We start from the raw sequence: 12766 nt of genomic DNA, 5'->3' as shown, positions 1-12766 counted from the left end.
GTTAACTATTTGTGTCTTGTGTCAGATTCCCTATTTCTTTAAGATTTCTCTCAAATTCTATATCTTCTTATGTAAATCAGGATTAGCACTTGTCTTACTAGGTGGTTATAAAGTGTTCTATAAACTTTAAAGTGCTAAGTGATTAAAAATGTAATACTTTTTGATCAGTTGACAAGCATTTATTAAATACTTACTATGTACTAGGCATTTGATGCTTTAGTAAATCTGTGATTCATTAATGTGAGTAATTATTATATAATGAAAATATATTAACTATAGAATATTATATCATAGAATAATTATGTAATGAGAATAATTTATTCTCTTGACAGAGAGCTTTAATTTAATTTGTTGAAAATACAACAAAAAACAATATGTTTTATATATATACATATATATAATATGTATATATATATAAAACAGTTCATGGATCCCAAGTTAAGAATCCCTGATCTATTGCTTTACAGTTTGCAAAATACTTTTATCACAAGCCTGTAAAGCAATAGAGTATCCAAGCATCATTATTCTCTTCCCATAAATGAAGAAAAAGTTGCTCAAAGAAAGTCAGTGATTTGGCCGCTAACCCCTGGTTAGTCAGCATGGGGAGGAGCTCATCTCTTTTAGGTTTTTTTTTTCCTTCTATCTTCTTACACTCTTTTGCCAACCATCATGTTTAAACCATTCCTGACTATCATTCATTGCTCAGCCAGCCCTCCTGGTCAAGGTTCTTTCTGATTCATTTTAGATACTTAGTTTTTTTGAAAGTGTAGGAAAAAACCAATCTGACTCTGAAGTGATGTTTTAGTAGCATTATTCATGATATAAAACGCATACATCCACAGAGGAAAATTACTCCATTCATAAAAGCCTGACTCTGATTTGACTGATTTCTAAAAATAACTTAACATTGTACTTAGTGTACTTTCAAATTGGCAGACCAGGGGTGTATAATCCTTAAGCTAAAGTCAGTTGTAAGGAGTTTGAATAATAATATATGAAAAGTAGAAATCTACCATTCTTGAGCTGTCAGTCACTGGCCTTGTTAGAAACTAATCTGACGTCAGAAATAAAATATAATAGCTGAATGGTAGTATGTGGAGGAAAGTAAAATATAACATTGCCTTTCAGGACTAAAAAGTCCAACTTGCTGCAATGCTTGTTGTCCATGGTTCTAGCTAGTATTGGATTCAAGTAAGGGTAGGAAGCAATGGATCAAGTCTTAGGGCCAGAGCATCAAGCTCAAGTGCCAGCAAGAAAAGTGATTAAAAGTTGTTTTTTTTTTAAAGTGGGCTAGATTTTGACATTAGGACTGAATGGATCTCTGATTCAAACGTAGAGTTTTTGTTGAGAAAGACTTGGTACAAATGGCTGAAAAAAAAGGTTTATAGACCCTATGTCTAATTCAGTTTTGAGAGACCCAGAAAACATACTGACCTTTTCTTCTACTTTTTATTTGTGGGTTTTTTTTTCTTTTTTCTGAGACTTGGATTAAGTGACTTGCCCAGGGTCACTCAGCTAGGAAGTATTAAGTGTCTGAGATGAGATTTGAACTCGGGGCCTCCTGAATTCGGGGCTGGTGCTCTATCCACTGCGCCACCTAGCTGCCCCAAACTGTGGGGTTTTTAAAATGATAATAATAGATAATGACTTTGTTATTTGCAAATCCCAGACTCTCCAAATTGAAAAATACCTTTCAGAGTTCATCTATTCCAACTCTTCCTTAGAACTTTCCAAAGTAGAAGTCATTCAGTCTTTACTTAAGGAATTCACTAACCTCCTGCATTAGCCTATTCCACTTTGGGATAGCCTTAATTATTAGAAAGATTTTTTCCCCCTTTATATCAAGCCAAAAAATTGTTTCTCTATAGTTTCTGTCCATTCCTCATAGTTATATAAAAAAGTTCAAGTGAACAAGTCTAATCCCTTTTTCAAGTGACAGCCCTTCAAATACTAGAAGACAGTTCTCATGCTACTGCCTTGTCAAGTTTTTTATAGATTAAACATCCTTTAGGTCCTTCCGAAGATCTCAATGTATCATGATTTTTAGGGCCTTTGCTATGCTGTTCATATTCACTTGAATTCTCTCCAATTTATCAATATCATTTGATATTTATCAATATCAATATAGTTTGACTTCTACTTTGACCTGTCAATATCAACTGAAAAGTCCATATATGGCCTGATTCATCTTGGAATCAGTTCTCTCAGTGCATCCTATATTAGCAATATTGATTGTCATAATAAAAATCTTGAGTTTGTACTCTGCCAACCACCTCCAATCCCAGATATTTTTTTCCAAATATCTAGCCATGTCTCTAGGTCATTTTTAATTCAAATTCAAAAATTTATAATTATTTACATTAAACATCATTTTATTGGATTAAAGTCTTTCAAGAATATTTTAGCTCTTGATTCTTTCTTCTACTGTGTTACCTATGCCCACTAACTTTGGGTCTTCTTTGAATTTAATAAGTTTATTCCCTCTAGGCTTTCATTTAGGTCATAATGAAAATATTTTTTCCTTTTTTAATTTTTATTTTTTAAATTTTATAATTATAAATTTTTGACAGTATATATGCATGAGTAATTTTTATAACATTATCCCTTGTATTCATTTTTCCAAATTTTCCCCTCCCTCCCTCTACTCCCTCCCCTAGATGACAGGCAATCCCATACATTTTACATGTGTTACAGTATAACCTAGATATAATGTATGTGTGTAACTCCAATTTTCTTGTTGCATTTTAAGTATTAGATTCCAAAGGTATAAGTAACCTGGGTAGATAGACAGTAGTGCTAACAATTTACATTCACTTCCCAGTGTTCCTTCTCTGGGTGTAGTTGTTTCTGTCCATCATTGATCAACTGGAGGTGAGTTGGATCTTCTCTATATTGAAGATATCCACTTCCATCAGAATACATCTTCATACAGTATTGTTGTTGAAGTGTACAGCGATCTTCTGGTTCTCATTTCACTCAGCACATTGATGAAAATATTAAATGGAATAGGAAAAACCATAGATCACTGTGACACTCCACTAGAGACCTATTTCCTTGTTGACCACTCTTTGGGCCTGGCCAATCAATTCTAATTTAATTTAACTGTATTATTTCTAACCAACTTCTCTTCATCCTGAACTCAAGAATAGCATGAGCAACTTTTTTAAGTGATTTGTTAAAACCTTGGTAAATCATATCTACATCATATCTACCAGTCTAGTAAACTTGTCATTTGTGTTTACTATAGTGGTCTGAATAGAAAGCACATTTCATACCAAATCTGACTTGTATAAAATGTGAATATATTGCCTTTTAGATTAAATTGATTTTGTTTTCTTTTGTGCTATTTGTGTCTTTCTCTCAATGAATTTCTTTTTTTTTTTTCCAGAGGTTTAGCCTACATGCAAAGAAATTCTGTGTTCAAACCTATGTGGTCCTTAACTATCCCAAAGCACTTTGTAACCTTAATCCCAGTAACTCTGTCTTCTTTAAAATCATATAATGGCATTTCTTTTTTAAAAATCAAATATTTCATAAATTGATATTATCCCTATTTCTCAATCCAAATTCCTGTAGTTTTATTTTTCTTGGGAAGAAAATCCTTACATTAGAAATATTTTAGTCTTGTCTTTTAGTAACAAAGAGGGAAAAGATATCAAGAGACCTTGTTATTGAAGGTATTCATTTAGGTGATATAATTCCTAAATCTTGACCCTTACCTTCCCTGAATGGTTGCTTTGCCAGGTAAAAAGGCTGGAAGTAATATTCTTATGACTTATAATTATTTTGTCAGTGGAATGTTGTTTTTCTTCTCCTTAGCTGGAGATATTAGTCTTAAAACCAACAACAAGGCACAGTTAACCTTGATCACTCTCAAAATACTGTTCTTATGAGGTCGTAAGGACCCTAAGGCCTGTTCCACAAGGCTATCATGATAGGATCAGAAAATATCTTTCTATATTGTAATTTTCAATACATATCTATGGTGGTATCTGAGAAGAAAACATTCTATTATTTCTCCACTTCCCACAAATCTACAAGTCTTTCTACTTTGACAAAAGTTCTTATCAAATGCCCACAGAAATAATTAACCTAGCTTAAATTGTAGTGGATTTCAAACCAACTTGCTAATACTGCTATTATCCCTCTACAACTATCTTTCACTCCCTTCACATGGAAATCATCCTTGGATAGGGCCTTATCACCTTTTATCTAGACTCTAACAGTGATCTCTCCATTCCTTTTCTTTCTTTTCTCCAATCCATTCTCCAAACAACAACATCAAAATAATCATCCTATTGATAAACCCTGAAAATTTCTCTTTAAGAATCTTACATAGCAACTTATTACCTCTAAAATATAATATGAATGATTCTATCTGGCAGTTAAAGTCTTTGGAAATCTGGTACTAGCCTTACTTTGAATGAAGTTTTATTAAATATTTACTTTAACCCCAAGTATTATACTACAGACACATACAAAAGCAAGACAGTTTCTTGCTTCTAGAAGCTTACATTCTGATAAAGGGAACCAAAACATGTAGGGGAATGGTTGCATTAGAGGAACATTTTGTTTGCCAAACTGTAAAGATGATGAGTAGAGTCATTGTATCCTTTCTATTAGCAATGACTTCTAATTTTATTATTGTTATCAGTGGAAAAAGTGGAAACACGGGGACAAGAAAAACTGCAAGGTAAATGATAAAATGATTGCTATGGTAGAATGTGAAGTGTGGCTGGAGGTAGCTGAATAAGATGAGGACATATGTGTATAGGTTCGTAAACTCACCAGTTGGGATAGGGAGAATGGGTGGATGATTGGACAATTTCAAAGCTAAATGGATTAAATCCTCTATGCAATCATCTTTAGAGGTACAGTGGTCCAAAAAACTGTAACATTTGGTGGCAAACCCAGTAGGGCAAATAGCAAGATGATGACCAGGAGAATATGAAATAAAACAAGCCCTTGAAGCTCATGCACCCATCAAATTTATCCTGTCCTTTTTTCTCCTAAATTATCTGATATTCTCTGGATTTGGCTCTCCACCTTATACATAGTTCATATATTTTTGTACATCTATCTTTTGCACACATTCTCCTTAATACCTATCTCACTTTTGTATGTTGGAATATAGAGCATACTAAATTCATCCTAGGTTCTGTCATCTATAAAAAAGCCTTTTCTGATCACTTTTCTATTAGGGCTCACTCTTCCTAAGTTAAGTCATATTTATTTATCTGTTTACATAATATATCTGCTAATAAAAATGTAAGTTCTTGAAAACAAAGCTTATTTCATTTTTGTCTTTGTATTTATGAAGCCTAACATCATTCTGTACATGGAGTCAGCCCTTAATGAATACTTGCTAAAATTAATTGAGTTTCCCCTGGATAAAGAGCCCCCAACTAAGGAGATGATAATAGGATCAGAAATCTAGATTAGGAAGGAATCAACAGCATCTAGTTCAACCCTATCTTCTTTTAGATAAGAAAAATAAGAACAAGAGATGTTTAGACTTGTCTAAGGTCCCAAGGGAAGTAGCAGTCAGGATTTGAACCTAGACCCTCTGATGACAAACTCCACAATGGAAGCATTGTTATATGTTTGAGCTGATAGCAATAGGGGATTTAATGTCCTCAGGTGAACCTTTATATAATGAGTAGGCACCAAATAAATCTAAGTGCTGTCAATATTGTTAAATATTTTAATTGTGTGTCTCTCACCCCATCACAGACAGTGTTAGACTGCTATATTGTAGCAGGCATACAAAAATATATGATTGAAAATATATTTGTGAAAAAAAAGAAAATATATTTGTTTATATCATTTTTGGTTGCCTTTTTTCTTTTTTTGTTGAAAAATGAAATCCTTTTAAAATGGGATCCAAGGCAGACTAACTTGATACCTGATTCCATTTTATATCGACAAGTCTCAACTTTGTTTTTTTGTTAACAAAACCAAAGTAGAGTTTTGTCTAATAAAATGAGGGACTTGAACTAGATAATCACTAATGTCCTTGGGGACCCTAATTTTGTTAGCAGAGACATTTAAAACATATAGTTCAGTCCCCAAAACCTACTTGAGGCTTGGAACTCATGGTTATCTAAACACGATCATTCTTTTTTTTGGCATAAATTATATGTTTTGGCTATTTCTATAGACCACATTAGTTATATATTTGTCAAATCCCTGCTTGTTTTGTACTGGGTTGATGTAGTCAAAATTAACCAAGTAGACACATGTATGTATATACTGGGATTTCATTTTAACACTAACTTTTTTAGAGTAGGCTTTGAGTGTAAAGAAGATTTATCCAAGAAGATGTTGGCTATCAATCTAACTTTAGACTCACTTTATAAAAGACATGTCTTTAATGTGACTGAACCCATTTCAAGGGTGAGGATAGGGAATATATTTTTTTAAATGTCATGGGGTATACATATTATGGGTTAAAGTTCCTCTGAACAAAGTACATAGCATGGTTAGATGTTATATTAGAAACTTCCATTTATTGGGGGGAACTGCAGTCCACTTCACAACACTTAATAACATTGAATTCTCAGATTCAGTCAAATCTGAGACCCTCTTGAATCTTGGGGGGTCTGAGTTTCAAACTGGACTCAAACCTTTGGGGGTTTAAGTTGGTCTGCTCTTGGCAAGAGACAACTTCCTGTTTCTAAGAAAAAAGGCTTAGGAAGGCTTATGAAAAAGACTCAGGGAGTTGTTGGATTGCAAACAGTTCTTGCAAAACAACATTTGGATGATTTACGTGTAAATGAATCAGAAACATGTGGATTCAATTTCCCTGAAAATACAGATGGGTTTAAAAATTAACGGAAAAAGTGTTTGACAAAATACATTTTTTTTTTACTTTAAAATGTCTTGGGGGTGGGGAAGGAAAGCTTGAGAGCCTGAAGCTGGCTGGGCTAGGCTCACCCCCAACTTAACTTGAGCTATTTTTCAAAAAAATATATCTCTGTGATATCAGATTCTGGCAAGGAGAGCTAGGAGATGGAGAAGGTAACTTCCTGAGAATAATTCTTTCTTTAAATGTTTGATTCTCAAATAAAATTAGGGACTGTTTCATTTAGTTGTCCTCTAGTCCACTAACCCAAGAGTTATTTTATTGTGCTTCCTTTCATGAGTCAACCATGTCAACAATTGCCCATCATTTCTGACCAACTGGAAACTTTCCCATCATAACTTATTTTGAAGTGGCTAATTCTATTCAATTCTGAGGGAAAAATGATTCAAGTATATGCTATATTTCTTTCTAAAAGAGAAAGTGTTACATAGTAATTAGAGAACTGGCCATAGAGCCCAGAAGATCTTAGTTCAAATTTTCTCTTTGATATATTTCTACTGATTGCTCTGGGCAAGTCCCTTAATTTCTCAGTACTTAAGGTCCTTCCAGTATTTATCTGCAGAAAAGGTGACACCTTATGTTAATCAAAGGTGCTTCTTCTTAGGATTCCCTACACAAGAGAACCACAGGTCTAGTCCCCATTCCCAGGTTTCTTTTAAACATAAGATCCATGTCCTTATGATTATTTGCTTGGTTGCAATTGGCTTTTCCTATCTCTAGTCCCATCCCAATAATGACTCCTTACTTTTGTATAATGCTTTACAGATTTTCCAGGTGCTTTCACATACATGATCTCATATGACCATTAGAGAGCCCTGAGAAATAGGTAGGACAGTAGCATTCCCATATGACAGGTAAGGAAACAGAGATCCAGATAAGTTGACCAAAGCTATAATGAACATTTGATACATCAAAGATCACATTAGCCAAGACTAAACCTCAAACTTCTCATCCTCCTACTTCATGGAGTCTTCCAATATTCTATTAAGTTTTGCCTGATGTCTTCTTGGCTCTACATTTTCCAGGAGCTAAGTTAGACTCTGGAGGCTCAGTTTGAACCACTGCCCCAATTTGGAAGACATCATCTTTTTGGGGGGTGGGGGTGGGGGCAGAGGAGGCCCATTAAAATTGGCCCTTTCCTTCTCTTTTTTTATTTTCTTCATCTACAGAAAAAAAAAATATCCACAGTACATAATATAGACTGGGACTAGGAATCTCTCTCTCTTCCCAGACATGGGTATGGACATGAACTAACCAAAGAATTGTTTACAGCCAGATACCTCTAGTGTTTGTGTCTGCAGAAGGCAAAATATTATATAGCTTTCTGTGTAAACTGCTGGCAGATGGGATTATGTTTGGCCATCCTTGTGGGAGTGGGGGAGGAGAGAGAAAAAGAGTCACTAACTTAATGAAAATTCTCTCTATATTCTGCAAAGTTTTAGGTCTCAACTTTCCCAGCGGCATTCAAACTATGTAACTTTCCAGCTATGTTTTAAAATTGAAATCAGATTTGGAGAAGTGTTTAGTTATTTTGTTACACATATATGTTATATATGTGTGAGTTGATAAAAAAAAAAAAGTCCCTGTTTTATAACAAAATCAAATTACAGAACAGATGAGAACACCCAATCCCATATTGTGTTTTTCTCCTCCCAGCAAGAAGTTTGCATTCAAAAACATTGACTCCTTTTTTCCCCCTTTTCTTTCAACAGCTATATCTGGCATGATTGTCCCTCCCATGTGAAAGAATTGCCTTGAAGAATTTTATTAATGAAGAGGTTGGATCCTGCTACAGAGAGAAATCTGATACAAGTCCCAGAGTGGAACTTTTAACTCAGGCCTTTTTAAGAGGAATCACAATAACTGCAGATTTTTAAACAAACAAAATCACCGACCTTGCAAATACTGAAATTGGAAGGAATCTGCAAGTGCAGGGTGTTGGTTAAAGTTGTACATCCCAAGTATTTGGGAGATATATTTATTCTGTGTTGATAAAAGAAAATCCACTTTTTTTTTTAAAGCTTAACTCAACAATCATTTGTCTTTTATAAACCGTAAAGCTATATATGAGGGACACTATAAATAAGACTCCATGTTTTAATTTATGATGTTTTTAAAGCTGTGTAAAAGGGAGAATGAAGCAGTGACATTTACAAAAAAAAAGTTAAAAAAAAAAGCTTGTATGGGACAGAATAGGAATGCCAGTTAGAGTTTTCTAGAAGACTAAGGGTCGGCTCTTACGCCTTAAATGCATATCAAGTGGTAGTTTGCTCATACAGTGCATTTTCAGTATCTAACTTAACCTGTCACCCCATAGGAGTACAAGCTTATTGATCTCTTTTTGTATCATTGTCTTAAGTAATCATGTAAATAAATGCAACCTGGAAAGTTAAGCGATTTAAATGATCACATCTTTCTCTTCCACTCCAAAAATTCAGTGCCTCTAGATAGATTGCTGAAACTGCATATTGAAACCTGCTGCCATTCTCTTTTGCTAATATATCAGAATCTTCTGAAGTCAGTGGCCTCCAGAGAGTTTGGTGTAATAGTCTGTATTCATGTAAAAATCTCCTTTGAGACTTCATGGAACAGGGTCCAGGCATAAAACTCTAGACAACACAATTGTGTGTTTTCAAGCCAAAATCAATCCTCTACCCCTCCTTTTAAAAGGAAAAAAAAAATAATAATAAGTATTGCAATTGACTCTTCTCACTGGCCGACTTCGCATCATTGCAAGGAACTGACAAAAGGTGCAATGCAGGAATTTCACTCATGTCCCACTCAGATAGCTCCTGTATTTGTCGACCCTTACTGTTTGTAACATAATAGATTAAGCAACAGGTTAAGTGCTTTGGAATAAATAGTAAATGGAAACGTGAAACTGGGAGGGGGGGTGGGAGGGGGACTGATCAAAGGCTGAAACCTCCAAACCATAGCTTTTTGTTCTACAGGAATTTTGCTATCATTATCTGGGAAGTGTTCTTAAAAAATAAGAGTCAAAGATGCAGCAAAGTTCTGAGGATGCATTTACCTGATATTTTTCTTTGCTGTTGTGTTTTTGTATGTAGTTATAAATACTGTAGATTTTTTGTGATTTTTTGCCAAAGTTGTTGTTCTATTTATACATTTTAATGTCTTAAGACAGTTTTTCAATATCACAAAAGATTTTACTGCATATTTTGCAAAGAGAGCTCACTACCTTTAGCTTGCACATACTTGCAAAATTAATTAAAAAAAGCTTTTTTTTGTTTGTTTTAAAGGGGATTTTGTAAAATATCCATATAAATAATGTATTTATCTTTGGAATTTGTACATTGCTTTTTCCCTTTCCCGTCCCCACCCCTTTGTTTATTTTATTGTGTATGTTTGCTATGTGAAAAGTGCTGATTTGTTTGGTCACTTACAGTTGTATTAGCTGTTTCAATGTGATTTTTGAACACTTCATTTATAGTTATTTTTAGTATTGTTTTAAACCCTGCTTCCATTTTTTTATTTCAACCCAAAAGCCATTGTCTATTTTTGTATTATTTGTAAGTTAAGAAGTTTTTTCCAATATATGGCAAAAAAAGTAGCATATTATTCTTGTAGCATTTAGTTCTGTAGATTTAAGAAAAAATGTATCCTTTGCTTTGGAAGCTTACAAAAAAAAAAAAAAAAACCTAATGCTGTTTTACTCTATTAATATGCATGGAATCTCTCCCCTTTGGAGTGACGCATTTTGTGCATTAAATTTGGGGAGAAACTTCATAGAAATCAATGAAAATACTTTCTTTCTTACGTCTGCTTGTATATTTCCTCTGTCTTTCACATAAATATAAACCAGCAGATTGGATGCCTTAACAATGCAAATCATATTCATTTCACTTGTACATTGTACTGTGCACCAGAACTGTCAATCATCACTAACATTCTAAGAAAAAAAAAAAAAAGAATTGAAAAGCACAAAAGAACTGTTTTGTTACCTTAAGACAATGTAACTTTTTACAAGAAATCATTTACAACAATGCTGCAACTGTGCATGCCCCCTGTATGGATTTTGCAATGGTTTCCACTAGACTGTCAGAGTGCGATTTTTATGGGGTTCGGGGGAGGGGAGGGAATCCAGGGTGGGGAAGGAAGGGAGGAAGGCAGATTTTTTTTTTTTTATGGTGAGAAAGGAAAATAAAATTTTTAAAAAGAACTGGAAATTTTAAGTGACACTGACGCTTAGCTTCTCGGTACTCAGAAAGGTTATCCTAATTCACTCGGTAAGCACTGGCCTGGAGATGTACATGATTTAAAGCCATATTTTGTCTGGTGAGCCCCTGAGCTGTTTGTGAACCCTCACGCAGCCTGGGGGGGAGCCCCCTTCGGACAGCAACGACAGACTGCGCCCATCTGTCAGCCATGTGCAGTATGCTTAGACCTTTTCTTCAAAATCCAAAGAGCCTGTAAGATGTGTACACTTGGTGTTTTGTTGCCGCTATTTATAGGGATTGGATGATGGGAAGTTCAGGCCCTTTGCCCTGCTTCCAACAACATAAAACTCCTTTTACAAGGTAAAAGATTCCCCTTAAATACAGAATATGGCTTTAAGTGGAAAATAAAGAAAAGACAATTCTAATTTCAGTTTGGAGAAAAAAGGAAAAAAAAGAAAAAAAAAAAAGGGAATAATGAAGCTTCTCAATGACTGAATTGCATAACAGATGCCCCGGCCTCACAGTTGTACTAGGATGCAGGTTAATTAAAACAAGTCATCTCTAAATCTACTAACCTTTCACCTTCTTATCAACTTTTTTGAATAGACACACACTGTACAGTTCTATTGTTAGAGAAACTAACTACTGTAGAGATTGTTATAATTTTTTTGCAGAAATTCAAGCTGTAAAAACTTTTCAACTTTCACGATATTTAATTAAAGTTACTTCCTGTCTGTGATGACAGCTCCTAGTTGTGTATTTATTTCTACTTCAGATGTTCCAAAGGGCAGCATTACTGCAGAGGTCCATGTTCCAGGCTATTCAGACTTCCTTTGACATGCTAAGAAGGAAGAAATAGATGGCTCTCACAATTAGGGCAGCTTGAGACACCCTGTTTCTTTGTTTGATGCTCTTTTGGGCTGTTGCTAATTTGGGATGCAAATTGGTATGCAAAGTGTACTGCTGCCCTCTGCTGGCAGCAGCCAGACCTACATGTGTCCTTGCTGACCTACAGAGGAGGTAGCCCTACTTCATTCATGAACCAACATGGAGAGAGGCCCCTGGCCATGACTGATTTATCATTTGGGGGACTGGCCATTTTGCAACTCTGTTGCATCATGCTATATACACTCACAACTGCTAATTAACTACATGGAAATTTCTAGTCATTGGATTACATTTCATTGCCCTTTGAAGAAATATTAGACTTCGAATCCTTGCGCCATTTTTTTTTTGGGGGGGTCATATACACATTAAATTTTTTCCTCTCAATGCAACAAAATTACTTGTAGTCATATTAATAAATTGAGAAATTGATAGATTATTGAAATAAATTTCCATTTCCCTTCATTTCTATTTTTTGCAAACAAGACCTTGATCCTATGAGTTAATTTGCTCCCAACAATAAATATCTTTGAGAGACTAGACTAATCTCTTAGAAAGATGTTTTTTAAGTGGATGTTTAATAACTAATAACTTAATAACATATTAGAACCTGAATTCTCAGGAGGAAGTTGATACTGATTCAATGTATCCCAATGTCTGTTAGTTGTATTACTATGGCAAGGAGTCCATGAGTCAATGAGATAATCTCTCTATAATTAGTCAACAAGCACTTATTAAGTGCTTACTATGTGTCTGTTTTCTGGCACTGTTTTGTGAGCTAAGAATGGCAAAAACAACCCAAGTCCTCAAGGAGGCCACAATCTAATGGAGAGACAGC

The 12766-nt window shown here is 34.6% G+C and overlaps 1 protein-coding gene across 5 annotated transcripts in view; it reads left to right on the top strand.

Moving 5' to 3' along the window:
- EBF1 (EBF transcription factor 1) overlaps positions 1–11782 on the top strand; it is a 451723-nt gene extending 439941 nt beyond the window's left edge. For all 5 annotated transcript variants that reach the window (XM_074291945.1, XM_074291944.1, XM_074291943.1 and 2 more), the window contains one exon: positions 8578–11782. In XM_074291945.1, the coding sequence (XP_074148046.1) occupies positions 8578–8609 (32 nt within the window). In that variant the 3' untranslated portion in view covers positions 8610–11782. The remainder of the gene's footprint in view (positions 1–8577) is intronic.
- The last annotated feature ends 984 nt before the right edge of the window (positions 11783–12766 follow it).

This window comes from Sminthopsis crassicaudata, chromosome 2, assembly GCF_048593235.1.
Source record: "Sminthopsis crassicaudata isolate SCR6 chromosome 2, ASM4859323v1, whole genome shotgun sequence".
NCBI classification, from domain to species: Eukaryota; Metazoa; Chordata; class Mammalia; order Dasyuromorphia; family Dasyuridae; genus Sminthopsis; species Sminthopsis crassicaudata.
Note: the sequence above shows the minus strand (reverse complement) of the source record. Positions and strands in the feature narration are given on the sequence as shown.